Source organism: Pelophylax lessonae (assembly GCF_965119305.1).
Source record: "Pelophylax lessonae genome assembly, chromosome: 11".
Taxonomy (NCBI): domain Eukaryota; kingdom Metazoa; phylum Chordata; class Amphibia; order Anura; family Ranidae; genus Pelophylax; species Pelophylax lessonae.
The window spans coordinates 226,187,661-226,202,660 of record NC_138778.1 but is presented as its reverse complement, the minus strand read 5'-3'; the positions used below and the strand labels follow the sequence as shown (position 1 = coordinate 226,202,660).

General features: G+C 47.2%; 1 protein-coding gene across 3 annotated transcripts in view; it reads left to right on the top strand.

Annotated features, from left to right (window-relative positions):
* SPATA2 (spermatogenesis associated 2) overlaps nt 1–15,000 on the top strand; it is a 50,695-nt gene that overhangs the window by 27,905 nt on the left and 7,790 nt on the right. For all 3 annotated transcript variants that reach the window (XM_082272198.1, XM_082272196.1, XM_082272197.1), the window contains exon 2: nt 9,997–10,428. In XM_082272198.1, coding sequence (XP_082128324.1) covers nt 10,111–10,428 — 318 coding nt within the window. In that variant the 5' untranslated portion in view covers nt 9,997–10,110. The remainder of the gene's footprint in view (nt 1–9,996; nt 10,429–15,000) is intronic.

The following is a 15,000-nucleotide window of genomic DNA, read 5'->3' as shown; positions in this document are numbered from 1 at the left end:
TTTTTTGATCACAGGCGCTCTGTATTGATTCCTGAGAGAACAATGGTCTGCCATGTTTACAACAGCAGGCCGTCCTTCTCTCTTCACGGGGAGCGATTGCGGGTGCTGTGATTTACCGCTGGACCTGCAGATCCGCTTCCCCTTGTGGCAAATGGGTGCATCGTTTCACAGGACAGAGCCGACCTGCCGCAGTATGTGTACTGCTGGCGATCAGGAGGTGATTATTCTGGAGTTCCATCCGGTAGCTGGTGGGAGGAGAGAGCAGAGGGGAGGAGAGAGCAGAGGGATGAGCTCATCGGTCTTCTGCTTCTCCTATGTGGTCTACATCGGGCTGGGGAGGGATTCTGCAGCAGAGAAACCTCAGGTCTCTCCTCTCCTGTAAGACAGGGCGGTACTATGTGGCAGAGCTGTGTACATCTCAAACCTGGATGTACACAAGTAGCCAGGGTAACCCCCCTAGTGCATTAGAGAGTGATAGTTGCAGCAAGACAATCCTGTAGCGATTTGCTTTGCAATGCATTTGTATCCTTCTTGTGAGGATGATGCAAGCAATAGACTGAGACGCTCCTTGTAATGAGTCTTATTGGTGAGAGAAGAGAGAGGGATACAGATTCTCACTCTGCTTCTCATCATTTTATACAATATTGAATGTGACTTCCTGTATCTGTTCTGACTGGGCCGGTGGGGAATTTCGGAGATGTAGAAAACCCCCTGGGTTTATTCACACAATAAATAGAAGCAGGAAACCATTGCTCAGAAGGGTAATATTTGAGGTGTGATATCATAGCGATGGAAATACTATAGAGAGATCGCTCTTTGTTTTCACTATGACTCCATCTAAACTCACTGTGACCGATCGTTCTTTATATCTGAAACCAATACTTCTACCGCTGCTGCCTGTGCTTTAAGAGTGCCGGAAAGTCTGACTGGCTATATGATTGGACAGCAGTGGATTAAGGCTGGCATGATATCCTGTTAGGCTAATTTAGTGGTCTCCAAACTGTGGCCCCAGGGCCGGATATGGATCGTTGCTTGCCTTTTATCAGGCTCCTAGGACACTATTCCTTCAAGGCACGATTCCTCCCACTCAAAGGGGCTCAGTTCCTTCTACGCCGCCAGCGTTGTGCCCCCGGCGCCTTCTACGCCGCCAGCGTTGTGCCCCCGGCGCCTTCTACGCCGCCAGCGTTGGGCCCCGGCGCCTTCTACGCCGCCAGCGTTGGGCCCCGGCGCCTTCTACGCCGCCAGCGTTGTGCCCCGGGGCCTTCTACGCCGCCAGCGTTGTGCCCCGGGGCCTTCTACGCCGCCAGCGTTGTGCCCCGGGGCCTTCTACGCCGCCAGCGTTGTGCCCCGGCACCTTCTACGCCGCCAGCGTTGTGCTCGGCGCCTTCTACGCCGCCAGCGTTGTGCCCCGGCGCCTTCTACGCCGCCAGCGTTGTGCCCCCGCTCCTTCTACGCCGCCAGCGTTGGGCCCCGGCGCCTTCTACGCCGACAGCGTTGTGCCCCCGCTCCTTCTACGCCGACAGCGTTGTGCCCCCGCTCCTTCTACGCCTCCAGCGTTGTGCCCCCGGCGCCTTCTACGCCTCCAGCGTTGTGCCCCCGGCGCCTTCTACGCCTCCAGCGTTGTGCCCCCGGCGCCTTCTACGCCTCCAGCGTTGTGCCCCCGGCGCCTTCTACGCCTCCAGCGTTGTGCCCCCGGCGCCTTCTACGCCTCCAGCGTTGTGCCCCCGGCGCCTTCTACGCCTCCAGCGTTGTGCCCCCGGCGCCTTCTACGCCTCCAGCGTTGTGCCCCCGGCGCCTTCTACGCCTCCAGCGTTGTGCCCCGGCGCCTTCTACGCCTCCAGCGTTGTGCCCCCGGCGCCTTCTACGCCTCCAGCGTTGTGCCCCCGGCGCCTTCTACGCCTCCAGCGTTGTGCCCCCGGCGCCTTCTACGCCTCCAGCGGTGCGTCCCCGCTCCTTCTAAGCCGCCAGCGGTGCGTCCCCGCTCCTTCTAAGCCGCCAGCGGTGCGTCCCCGCTCCTTCTAAGCCGCCAGCGGTGCGCCCCCGCTCCTTCTACGCCGCCAGCGGTGCGCCCCCGCTCCTTCTACGCCGCCAGCGGTGCGCCCCCGCTCCTTCTACGCCGCCAGCGGTGCGCCCCCGCTCCTTCTACATTTAGGTTTAGGAACACAGAATTTTTATGGAGGGCCGGATCTAACCAAGAGGGGGCGGTGACTAGACCAGTCCCCCTGTACAAGGAAAGGGTGCAGAGCTGTGGGAGGGGACCGGCAGGCTCCACCCACTACAGACTCCCTGCATAAAACTACAAGAGGGGCGGAGACTAGACCAGTCACCCTGTACAAGGAAAGAGCAGCAGTGAGCGGTCTTTATTACAGGAATTCTCACACTGGATTACTGCACAGATCTGGAAGAAATACACAAAGATCACCGAGATTCAAGGAGGAATACACAGGATGAATGGATTTGGACAATACTTAATGATCCCCAGGGTCCAGCTTCAGAGCTATGGGACTTCTAAGAACTCCTTCACCAGCTGAGCTGCTCTCAGCATTTAGCAGGAGTGTTGCTGAAAACGGTTATATCCGTATCCATGCCGATACCAAGTACTCGGCCAAATGCTCCTGATACCGAAAACCGATATTTAGTGGTGCGGTTTGCGGCCATATAAAATGAATAGGCACTAATTGCACTGCAAGGAATGGCATGCGATCTTTTCCCCCACCGCGCACGCGCGCATAAAAAGGGATTAAAGCGCCATCTAGTGGGCCATTCATAAAATTCTGCGTGTTGTACAATTTTTAGAGGGTTGGATCTAACCTGTCTGATCTGGGGGTGCAAAGAATCCACACATTTTCCTTTTTATCCTTGTGGCTATGTGCGTCGTGGTTGGCCTGGGCTTCAGCGCCTCATTATAGGGCCCATCCTGCTGATGCCACCAGTCCTGGTGGTGGTCAAGACCAAAATCTAATGGGCACAAACCACCCCAGCAACCCCCAGATTCCTTCCTGTACAGGAGACTTCCTGTAATAAAGACCAATCACTGCTGCTCTCTCTCCTTGTACAGTGTGGATGGTCTAGTCTCCGCTGCCTCCTGTAGTTTTCTGCAGGCCGACTGTAGTGGGTGGAGCCTGCTGGGTCCCTCACTCAGCTGTGCGCTCTCGCTCTCTCTCGGGCTATGCTTGTCTCCGCCCTCCTTGTATTTTTTTTTTTTTGCTGGCAGCCTGTAGTGGGTGGGGCTTGCTAAGTTCCTTTTTTTTTTTTTTTTTTTTTTTTCTCCCCATGAAAGTGGAGTTACACTTTAACCACTTGCCGACCAGCCGCCGTAGTTTTACTGCGGCAGGTCGGCTCTGTCCCACAAAACTACATAACCTGTGTGTCGCTTCGTGGGACCGCTAGGTGGGGGCGTGGCCATTCGCCACAGGGGAAGCGGGTCCAGCGGCTGTACATGGCGCTGGGCACCCGCGATCGCGCCCCATGGAGACAGAACGACGGTCTGCTGTTGTAAACATGGCAGACGGCTGTTCTGTCAGTAATAAACACAGGGATCCTCCTATTTAGGAACACAGGTCTCTGTGTTTATGCAGCCAGCCCATCCCCCCCCCCCCACAGTTAGAAAGCACCCCTTAGGGACACATTTAACCCTTTGATCGCCCCTGGGTTAACCCCTTCCCTGCCAGTGTCAGTACCGTAACAGTGCATATTTTTAGCACTGATTACTGTAGTAATGTCACTGGTACCCCCAAAAATGTCAGTTAGGGGTCCGATCTGTTAGCAGCAATATCGCAGTCCCGCTAAAAATCGCAGATCGCCGCCATTACTAGTAAAAAAAAAAAAAAAAATTGCATAAATCTTTCCCCTAGTTTGCAGATGTGATAACTTTTGCACAAACCAATCAATATTCGCTTATTGGGATTTCTTTTTACCAAAAATATGTAGCAGAATACAAATTGGCCTAAAATTATGAAAAAAATTCGATTTTTTTCTTTTATTTTTTTATTGGGAATAGCAGAATGTAAAAAAAAATTTTTTTTTTTTTTTTTTTTTTTTTTCAGAATTGTCACTCTTCTGTTTATAGCGCAAAAAAGAAAAATCGCACAGATGATCAAATACCGCCAAAAGAAAGCTCTGTTTTTGGGTGAAAAAAGGGCATCAGTTTTATTTGGGTACAGCGTTGCCCGACCACGCAGTTGTCAGTTAAAGTTGCACAGTGCCGAATCGCAAAATATGGCCTGGTCATTCGGGGGGGGGGGCAAATCCTTCCGGTCCAGAAGTGGTTAAGGTGAAAAACCTTAAGGCCAGGTCACATTACTGCGAGTGCGGAGATCGCATGTAATTCGGAGCGCACTGCTCCTTCATTACATGCGATCGGAGGTGCGGATGCGAATTCAGCCACACACTTTGTATGGCTGAATTCGCATTGTATCCGCACCAAACACGCACATGACCCTTTTTTCCAGCCGCATCAGGATCGGATCGCACAGTGGTTCACACTTGTGCGATCCGATCCTGTGCGAACGGTCGGATTGCACTGCCATCTGCGATCAAACTGGGGGTGTCGTTAACATTTTTTTGACACCCCCTGCGTATCGCATATGTGTAATGTTCTGGTACCTTTGGTACCCTAATTCCACTTTTCCTAAGTGTATGCGCCCCACCATTCTCTTTTGGTAAGGTGCGCATACACCTTTAAGACCGATGCTGTCATCACTGAGCGCCGCTGGAGCGGCTATTTCAACCTCCGGCGGTCTCACTCACATGTTCGTTCAACGCCGCATAATCTGCCTTGAAGCTCTCATGCTTGCAAGCATACCTCGCTATCGGAACCACGCTGCTGATCCCTGTATCCCGTTACCGGATCATCCGCTCTTGCCGAACCTCTCCTCTACTACATTGCTACTAGTGATAAGTACCCCACAGGGGAAACCTCTATAACCTTCATACTAAAGCTTACACTATCTAGCTCTGCATACTAAGGACTATTACTACATCTGCACTAAGATTGCTAGCTCTTGAGCCTAATACCATGTGCTCTTGCACTGGGTATGTCTATCCTGTATGTTCACCTGCTACTCTATCATCTGCTACCATACGTGATTGCTAAACCTATCTGCATCCCATCTGCTACTATCTTACTTTCAAGAACATTCCTTTCAAGTGTCTGTCATCTACCATCTCTACCCAACCTGTCTCTTCAGCCTATCATCACTATATTACTATACATATAAGTCACTCTAGGAACATCTTATTGAGTGTGTGTATTTACTTGCTGAATTGAGATCATCCACACATGATGAGTCTTGGGAGTTGGGATTGGTGTCTCAGCGTTTCTCTACATGACTACTGAAGTGGAATATTTCTGCAGCTGTAAATCCACATTATACATAAAACGCAGGAGCGTTACAATATGGCAGTGTGAACTGCCAGATGTGCGTTTTGCGATGCGGGAACAGGCTGCGAATTTGCATCCTTCCCGCATCGCACAAGTGTGACCCGGCACTTAAGAAGAAGTACGGGGAAAGCTGGTTTGGCTGTACATCTCCTATGGATCACAGGAGTGGAAGATCGTTCTGCACTCCATTTTCAGCAGAGAGGGGACTGAAGTCCGCTGTCTGCTGATGTCACAGATGTCAGTCCAGGCACCGCGTCATCATGATTAGTCGGGATCCGCCAGCCAGGTGCCCGGACCGACACCCGGCTCAGCCTCTGAGGCTCCTCGCACCTCCACAGCCCAGCGCTCCATACAAAGACAAGAAAAACTCACTGCTCCAGGTGGGTTCAGAAGCCTGATAATGTACAGGTGCTTGCCTCCGCAGATAATCAATATAGAAGAAATGGCTGCACAGCGCTCCAGTGAGCAAGGAGAGCGGTGACTGACAGTCAGCAGCTCTCTGCTCAGGGAGCTGGGATAACCGAGTGATCGGTGGTGTTTGATCGCTCCGTTCTCACTGTAGAAGCACCGGGGGACAGATGCTGCATCCACCTAGGTAAGTATAATTCTCAAGTTAAAATTAAAACCATACTTCTCTTTTTAAGGCTTTACAACCACTTTTTGTAACGCAGTGCAAAAAAACGGCCTGGTCATTGAGGAATAAAACCTTCCAGTCCAAAAGTGGTTAAGGTGTAATCTATTTGAATGAAAGTTTTTTTGCGTTCAGCTTTAAACCTCCAGCAAAGATGAATGGTGGGCACAGAGTTCTAGAAGTAGAATTTGGGGTAGGGCACCGAATGACTCGAATAAAACACAGAACCTTTATTACAGAGATGTCAGCAATTCCAGGGAGGGGACGGCTACTCTGATAAAGCGTTCCTTGTGACATGGACACAATACAGTGAGCATTCCTAGAAAAACTTCTCAGTCATATATCTAATGACTGAGAGTAGGAAATATTGCAACGCTATTATTAGTGAAATAGTGATGGAGGATATAAATATGTGCAAAATAGAGTAGTGTGAACTCGTAAAAATCTATATGCAAAATCAAGCAAAAATTATTGCAAACATATAATAAAGTGCATCTGGATATGATACGGGTAAGTAATCATAAAAGTGCATATATAGATGTATATAATCGTTTTTCCCCTAAAATAAGCCCGGGTCTTATATAGGGGTGCACCGATCCGACTTTTCTAGTCCCGATACTGATACCTGGCTTTGTGTAGATACCGATCCGGAACTACACACATTATATATATATATATATATATATATATATATATATATATATATATATATATATATATATATATATATATATATATAGTAATAGGAATAAGGGTACTTGCAGGGATTTTTTTTGTAGGCACTGTGTCTGTCTGAGCCCGGGAAGCATGCGGCTGCAGTACAGAGCAAAGCTGCTGCTTCCTGTGTATGGCTCCTCCATTCACAGGCTGAGTGCATCTGATATTATACCGCCTGTGAGCCGGACCTATACAGGAAGTAGCGGCTCCGTGCAAGTAAGGGACGGCTGAGCCGGGACTCGGCAGACACCATGGCAAAACCGGATCGGGCCGTGAATCTGTTAATTTTACCGATTCCAGCTATTTTGGCAGTATCGAGGCCGACATCCGATCCTAATATCTGATCGGTGCATCCCTAGTCTTAATTTTGGCACCAAAATACACAGTAGGGCTTATTTTTGGGGTAGGTCTTGGCTGTAATGTGCTGTCCCTCTCTTCCCTGCCTGCCATGAATCCCCTGTGAACCTAGTTTAGTGTATATAAAATTCTAGAATTCACTTTATTAGTGTTTTATATAATGTCCAGTGTGTGTTTTTGTAATAGAATAGTGGGAAATACCTTCATTACATCGCTGCTCTGTGCTCAGATAATCTTCCGCTCTCTCCTGTGTTTCTCCTCTCATAGCTGTCAGTGTTGTCTGTGTGGTATCCACCAAAGTGCAACGTGCAAATGGATCTCCTCCTAAATATAATGATGATGACAAGTTAGTAACCGCCACCAGTGAACAAAGTAGGTAGGAGGCTTACCAGATGGATTGGACCCAGTAGAGTATATACTCTTTTTAAGTCTGTCTCACATGAAAAATAATGGTTATTGTCACTGTATTGCTGATGTCAAAATGCCTTCAGTACACGAAAAACCGACTTCACACACAGCACGTAATCCGTATGGTCTAATCGATAAGTAACCTCAGGTGACCACAGCCAGGATGTCCACCACAGGAGCTCAATGGAATAAAAAGCTCACATAGTGTGTACCAGTATAAAAACATTTTATTGTAAGAAGGTAGGAACACTTGCAGAAATGATGATGAAAAAGCGCTTCTAATTGGTAGAGATAGTCACAACACTTGTAGCTGACACGGCGCGTTTCGTCTCAAGACATCATCTGGGGTCACTACTTTGTTCACTGGTGGCGGTTACTCACTTGGCATCACCATTATATTTGAGGAGATACATTTGCACATTGCACTCCTGGTGGATACCGCACAGACATGAAATGTTTTTATATATGTGTGCAGTGTCGTCTTAAGAGCATAATAGGCCACCGGGCAATGCAGTGCACTGGGGTCCTGCCTACACAATCACCCATGAGAATAAAAATACAAATTATCGATAAGGCGATATTTATTGGTACGACAGTGCCAGGCTAATGACAGCTTCCAAGTTCAGGGGCTGGGTCCGGTGAACACACACACAGACGGGAGTCAGACTCGACTGTCCTGTGTGTGCCTGTTCTCTTGGAGGCAGACAGGTATTCCTGCAGTTGTGGGCTCCCCCTCCGCAGCCCAAGTGGCCTGACAGCAGCGCAGGGCCGACAGGTGCTTGCCACCTGCTAAGTTCAGGAGCGGAATGCTTGGCTGGATCGCTAGGCAGGTGGGGCCCCCTGGGCACACTGCCCAGCATGCCCATTCGGTAAGACAGCCCTGTGTATGTATGTATGTGTGTGTGTGTGTGTGTGTATATGTATATATATATATATATATATATATATATATATATATATATATATATATATAATAATTACAGCTGCACGATTAATCATATGAAAATCACGATCTCGATTCACCCCCCCCCCCCCCCCCCCCCCGACGATCTAAACCTGACATATGCTCGATTCTTTGCATAGCTAAGGAAGCAGAGAGAGCAGCTGTGGGGAAAAAAAAAAAAAAGCCTCCCGCAAACAACCTCCCGCAAACAAACGCCTATCAGCATTAAGTCCCTGTTCACACTAAGGCGACCTGTGAGGCGACCTGGTCGCCTCACAGGTCGCCTTCCATAGGGAAGCTGCGGACCCGTTCTAATAGGAGCGACACAAGTCGCTCCGACTTAGAAAAAGGGTCCGGAGCTTCTTTGGGGCGACCAGGAGGCGACTGCCATAGACTTCAATGTTATGAAGTCCGTGGCGGCCGCTCCGAGGTCGCGGCGCGCTGCTTGCACCGCGACCTCGGAGTTCGCCCCCCGAAGTCGGATCGTTAGGCCCCGTTCACATAGGGGCAACGCTACTTCGCACCGCGACCTCCGAGGTCGCGGTGCGAGCAGCGCGCCGCGACCTCGGAGCGGCTGCCACAGACTTCATAACATTGAAGTCTATGGCGGTCGCCTCCTGGTCGCCCCAAAGAAGCTCCGGACCCTTTTTCTAAGTCGGAGCGACTTGTGTCGCTCCTATTAGAATGGGTCCGCAGCTTCCCTATGGGAGGCGACCTGTGAGGCGACCAGGTCGCCTCAGTGTGAAATGGGACTAAGTCTCCCAGTAACTATAAACAAAATGATTACATTGTATCTTTTCTTTCCCTCTGCCAGGGAGAAAGGAAGTTTAACCTCTTAAAGACTAGACCTTTTTCTGACACTTGTTGCTTGCAAGTTAAAATCATTTTTTTTGCTAGAAAAGTACTTAGAACCCCCAAACATTTTATATATTTTTTTAGCAGAGACCCTACAGAATAAAATGGCGATTGTTGTAATATTTTATGTCACACTGTATTTGCGCAGCAGTCTTTCAAACGCAATTAATAGACTTTAATGAATAAAAAAAAAAAACGTAACAGTAAAGTTATCCCAATTTTTTAATTTGTTACACAGAGAATCGTGATCTTTATTCCAAGCTAAAAAATCATGATTCTCATTTTGGCCAGAATCGTGCAGCTCTAATCTATATATATATATATATATATATATATATATATATATATATATATATATATATATATATATATATATATATAAACTTCCAATTTCTATTTATTTATAGCATATATGCACCTTTATGATTACTCACCCGTGTCATATCACTGATGCACTTTTTTTATGTTTGCAATAATTTTTGCTTGATTTTGCATATAGATGTTTATAATTTCACACTATTTGTGTTAGATTTTGCACATATTTATATCATCCATCTCTATTTCACTAATACTAACGCTGCAATATTTCCTATTCTTTATCTTTTACGAATTGTCATTTTTTTTGCTGACTGCAGGTTATTAGAGTTGGCGGGGTATATTTTTACATGTATATCTAATGACCGCTTTCCTTTTCCTCCACAGTCGTCTTCAGCAGAATGACTGACCACCCCACCCCTTCATTACATCCTGACGTGACCGGAAAGCCATGGATGAGATGAGGTAACTGCTGAGCTGTCACCAGAACCCCCCTTTTCAATGGATACAAAGTACAAAGAAGACCTCTTCAGAAAATATGTACAGTTCCACGAGTCCAAACTGGAAGCTTCAGACAGCAAACAGCGAGCCATCAGCGATGAGTACCTACGTACAGCCGCTTCGGCCTTACTCAGCCTCCCCAAAATCGACCCCGCTCATCGATTCCGGCTGATCGGCTTCTATGACGTGTGCGAGAACTCTCTCAAATCCCTGCGGACCTCCAATCTGCGCTCTCTTCACAATGCTGCAGCTTTGCTGGAGACTGTCGGTATTAATCTTTTCCTTTATCCCTGGAAGAAAGAATACAAAAATATCAAGGTGAGGGACACGTCTCGTCTTGCTTTTGGACACGGTGGTGTGTGTTTTTTTTTTTTTTTTTGCAGCAGTAATAGCCTCCAGAAATACAATAAAATTTTGCAGGTCAGACACTCGCCATGTAAATTGTGTACACATCGGCTTCAGCCTCCATAAAGACATTGGGGTACTGGGGTCACAATTGCGACCGGGCCCCATGTTCGGGGGGGCACATGCGGCCCCATGTACACCTGGATAGGAGGGGTGGCATGTAGAGGAACCAAATCCCCCCTCCATTTTTCCTCCTGCAGCATTTCTGCATCCTGCTGTGATTGGGACCCCTTGTGATCCCCCCTGGCCCCCACATTCTCTGCAGTGCTGCCACGTTCCCCCCCCCCCCCCCTTCTTCTCCCACCAGGTGCTGCAGGTGATCTGTCAGGATAGAGTGCAGCGAAGGGGCCAGTTAATGTGTCCTTTACCGGCCCCTTCTTTGCCTTAGAGCAGGGGTGCCCAACCAGTTACCAGCCACAAAAAAGCAGAACGGGCGGATGACTGGCCCATGTCCGCTCCACATATGCAGGGCAGACAAGGACACAGCTCGCTCTATTCTATGGGCCCTCTGATCCACCCAGACAGAAGGGCGCAGATTCTCTGTTTTTGAGGTAGGCATCTGCATTCTCCATAGAGGTGAAATGGAGAGTCCCCCGGGGCGGGGTCCGGCTGGCGGCTGCTGTCCCCCGGGGCGGGGTCCGGCTGGCGGCTGCTGTCCCCCGGGGCGGGGTCCGGCTGGCGGCTGCTGTCCCCCTGAAGCGGAGTGCATTTGGTATCACTCCGCCTGTGATAAAGCATCGGCTCTCTACTGCAGCTGCATGCTTCCTTTATCGCCGGCTCCATTCTTCACACAGATGATAGTGGGTCGGGAACCCTCCTGGGCTTGCCGCCCTGCTATCCCAGAGCAGGTGGTGGCGGGCCACATCAGAAGGTGCCCAGCAGTGGGGCATCCCTGTCTTAGATCTGTACTAATCACTGACCCTGTTCATAACTGAGGCATAGTAAGCTGTTTGCACTATGCTTCAGTGTATGAATGGACAGGAAGCTCTGGTCAGATCTATTCCTGTCCATTCATTCTGTGCAGCTGAGGATGCCGAGATGGAGATTGAGGGCTGTGCAATCTCCTTTGTCTCAAAGGTGGAACGTCAGAGGTCTGTTTAGACCCCTGATATTTCACCAAAGCCCCTCGTCGGGGCTCCTAGAAAAAATAGTAAAAAAAAAAAAAACGAAATATGTAAAAATAAAGTGGTTAAAAATTATAAAAAAAAGAATCAAGATAAACTACTGACACCAGTAGAACTACTTCCAGGGCTGCATTTGAGCCCTGTTCGGCCACTGCAGGGGGGGTCTTGGCCGGGGGACCAGAAGGAAGGGCAACAGAAGCGTAACTAGAACCTTTTTAGGGTTTCTTGCACCAGGGCCCTAGCTTGTCTCTTGGGGGGGGGGGAGGGGGAGGTAAAGTGTCTGAGACAAGTTCTCTCTAAACTGATGTCATCACCCATAGCAACCAGTCAGCTTCTATCTTTGATTCTTTCCCACACAGCGTAGAAAATGAAAACTTAAAAGCTGATTGGCTGTTCTCTAGTTGAGCCACGGCAGGGGGAATTTTTTTTGTTTTGTGTCTGAATTTAAAGTAGGGCTTTCATTTTTAAGTTCCAGTATGAGAATGTTAGTCACAGAACCTAATGAGAAGCTGGATTTCACTTTAACCCCTTCCTTATAGTGCCAAAGCTGAAAGATGTCTACAGCCTGGCTCTGTTGGCCTGGGGGAGCGCCCATGGATGTTGTCCTGGACCAACCTCCCCTACACGCCCCCTGGGGCACACATCCGGCGCACCCTGTGATCGTTGTGTCCTTCTGACACAGCTGATCAAATCGTGGTAAAGGGCCAAAATACAGTGGCCCTTTACCATGTGATCAGCTGTGTCCAATCACAGCAGATGAAAATGTAAACAGTTATCGGCTCACCTTTTCTCACCTGCTGTCAGTATGAGAAGAGAGCTGGTAACCGGCAATCCTGATAGGGGGCATGTACACAGATAATCAGTGCCCATGTGTGCTGCCTCATCATCTCCGGGGCCCAAGTATGAATAAAATGTTGTACCTGGCATAGGCAAAAGGAATTTGCCTCTACCTCTATTCCAAAAATTCTAGATTTTTTGTAAGACGGAGTAGATAAGGGTGTGGCAGTTAACACCCTTAAGGTACAAGTAGCAGCTCTTTTGGTATTTTTGGACACTACTCTGGCAAAAGAGCCGTTGATCAAAAGATTTTTGTTAGCTAGAAACAGGGTTACCCCTATTATTAACCACTTGCCGACCGCTCACATGGAGCGTACTGCGGCAAAGTGGCTCGTTATCATCCGGCAACGTAGGTCTACGTCGCTGGACTCCTCCCCTTGTGGGCGGCGAGCGAGCTCGCTCCCAGACACAGCAGAGTCGGGCCAGGGGAGGAGCGGCGGTGATCACCGCCGCTCTTCCCTGATCGTTGGGGATCAAGTGAGGAGATCCGCCCGCATGTGTAAACAAAGCGGGCAGATCTCCTATGTGACAGGCAGGGACAGATTACAGGATTCAGCATAGCTGAACCTGCGATCTGTGTCTGTCACATAATCCCCCCCCCCCCCCCCACACACACACGTAAGCGCCAGGCATACATTAACCCCTTGATCACCAATAATAGCCTATCATCTCTCACTGTTTGGGCCGTCCTGGAAGGCTCGGAAGAAAGACCGTTACCGGTAAACTAACGGTAGGTTTTTAGAAGCATGAAAATGCACCACCACTGCACCCCTGAATAGAGCTCCATATCGCAGTGCCATAGATGGGTAGCCTACCTAATTTTTTTATTTTTTTTTATTTCGTAATTTTCCCAGAAATTGTGACAACTTCAAAAAACTTCCCACGTTTCTTCCTAAATACCTTGGACAGCCTTCATTCCAGAAAGGGATTATTTGGGGGAAATTTTGTACTGTCCTGGCATTTTTGGGCCTCAAGCAATGACATCGGCCGTCAGGACATCAGGATTGATCGTTTTTTCAGATATATATATCCCATAGTTTGTGGACTCTCTAACTTTCCTACAGACTAATAATATACTAGAGCTGCACGATTAATCGTATGAAAATCGCGATCTCGATTCACCCCCCCTGACGATCTAAACCTGAGATATGCTCGATTCTTTGCATAGCAGAGAGAACAGCTGTGGAAAAAAAAAAAAAAGCCTCCCGGCAAATGCCTATCAGCATGAGTCTCCCAGTAACTATAAACAAAAATGATTACATTGTATCTTTTCCTTCCCTCTGCCAGGGAGAAAGGAAGTTTAACCTCTTAAAGACTGGACCTTTCTCTGACACTTGTTACATGCAAGTTAAAATCAGTTTTTTTTGCTAGAAAAGTACTTAGAACCCCCAAACATTTTATATATTTTTTTAGCAGAGACCCTACAGAATAAAATGGCGATTGTTGTAATATTTTATGTCACACTGTATTTGCGCAGCAGTCTTTCAAACGCAATTAATAGACTTTAATGAATAAAAAAAAAAAACGTAACAGTAAAGTTATCCCAATTTTTTTTTTCTTACACAGAGAATCGTGATCTTTATTCCAAGCTAAAAAATCGTGATTCTCATTTTGGCCAGAATTGTGCAGCTCTATAATATACACTGATTTTGGATTATTTTCACAAAAGAAATGTAGCGTGATATATTTTGGCATAAAATTTTGCAAATCTTTCTTCAAAAAATTTGAACAGAAATTAAAAAAAAAAAAAAAAAAAACAGGGTTTTTTTTTGTTTGTTGTTTTTTTTCAAATTTTTAGTCTTTTTTTATATGTTTAGTAAAAGATTAAAAACAAAGCGGTGAATAAATTCCACCAAAAGAAAACACTATTTGTGTAAAAAAACTAATTTTCGTACAATGTTGCATGACTAATTGTCAATGTGACAGCGCTGCAAGCTGAAAACTAGCCTGGGCAGGAAGGGGGTGAAAGTCTCCTGTATTGAAGTGGTTAATATTTTTATATAAACCACTCATTATCGAACCCTTTCACCCCCTTCCTGCCCAGGCTAATTTTTCAGCTTTCGGCGCTGTCACACTTTGACAATTACTCAGTCATGCAACACTACTAAAATTAATTTTTTATCTTTCTGACAGCTTTCTTTTGGCGATGATTAATTACCACTGGGTTTTTTTATTTTTTGCTATATAAATGAAAAAAAATACCAAAAATGTTATAAACTAATTTGCTCTTTTCATGTATAACATTTTGCAAATCTTTCTTTATAAATTTAGGCCAAAATGTATACCGCTACATTCCTTTTGTGAGAATAATGGGGAATACACACTGTAAGATTTTCTGAAGACTTTTTCCTTTAGATTTACCAAAACCATATAATATGAGGTCAAACCTAAACACTTTCAATGTGTATGCAATCAGGCAGGCCCTTGCACTACATAGAAAAGGTAAATCTGAAGGAAATCTAAACACAAAAGTTGGATAGTGTGTATCCAGCTTTACCTAAATCCAGTGTTTATTATTCAGTTT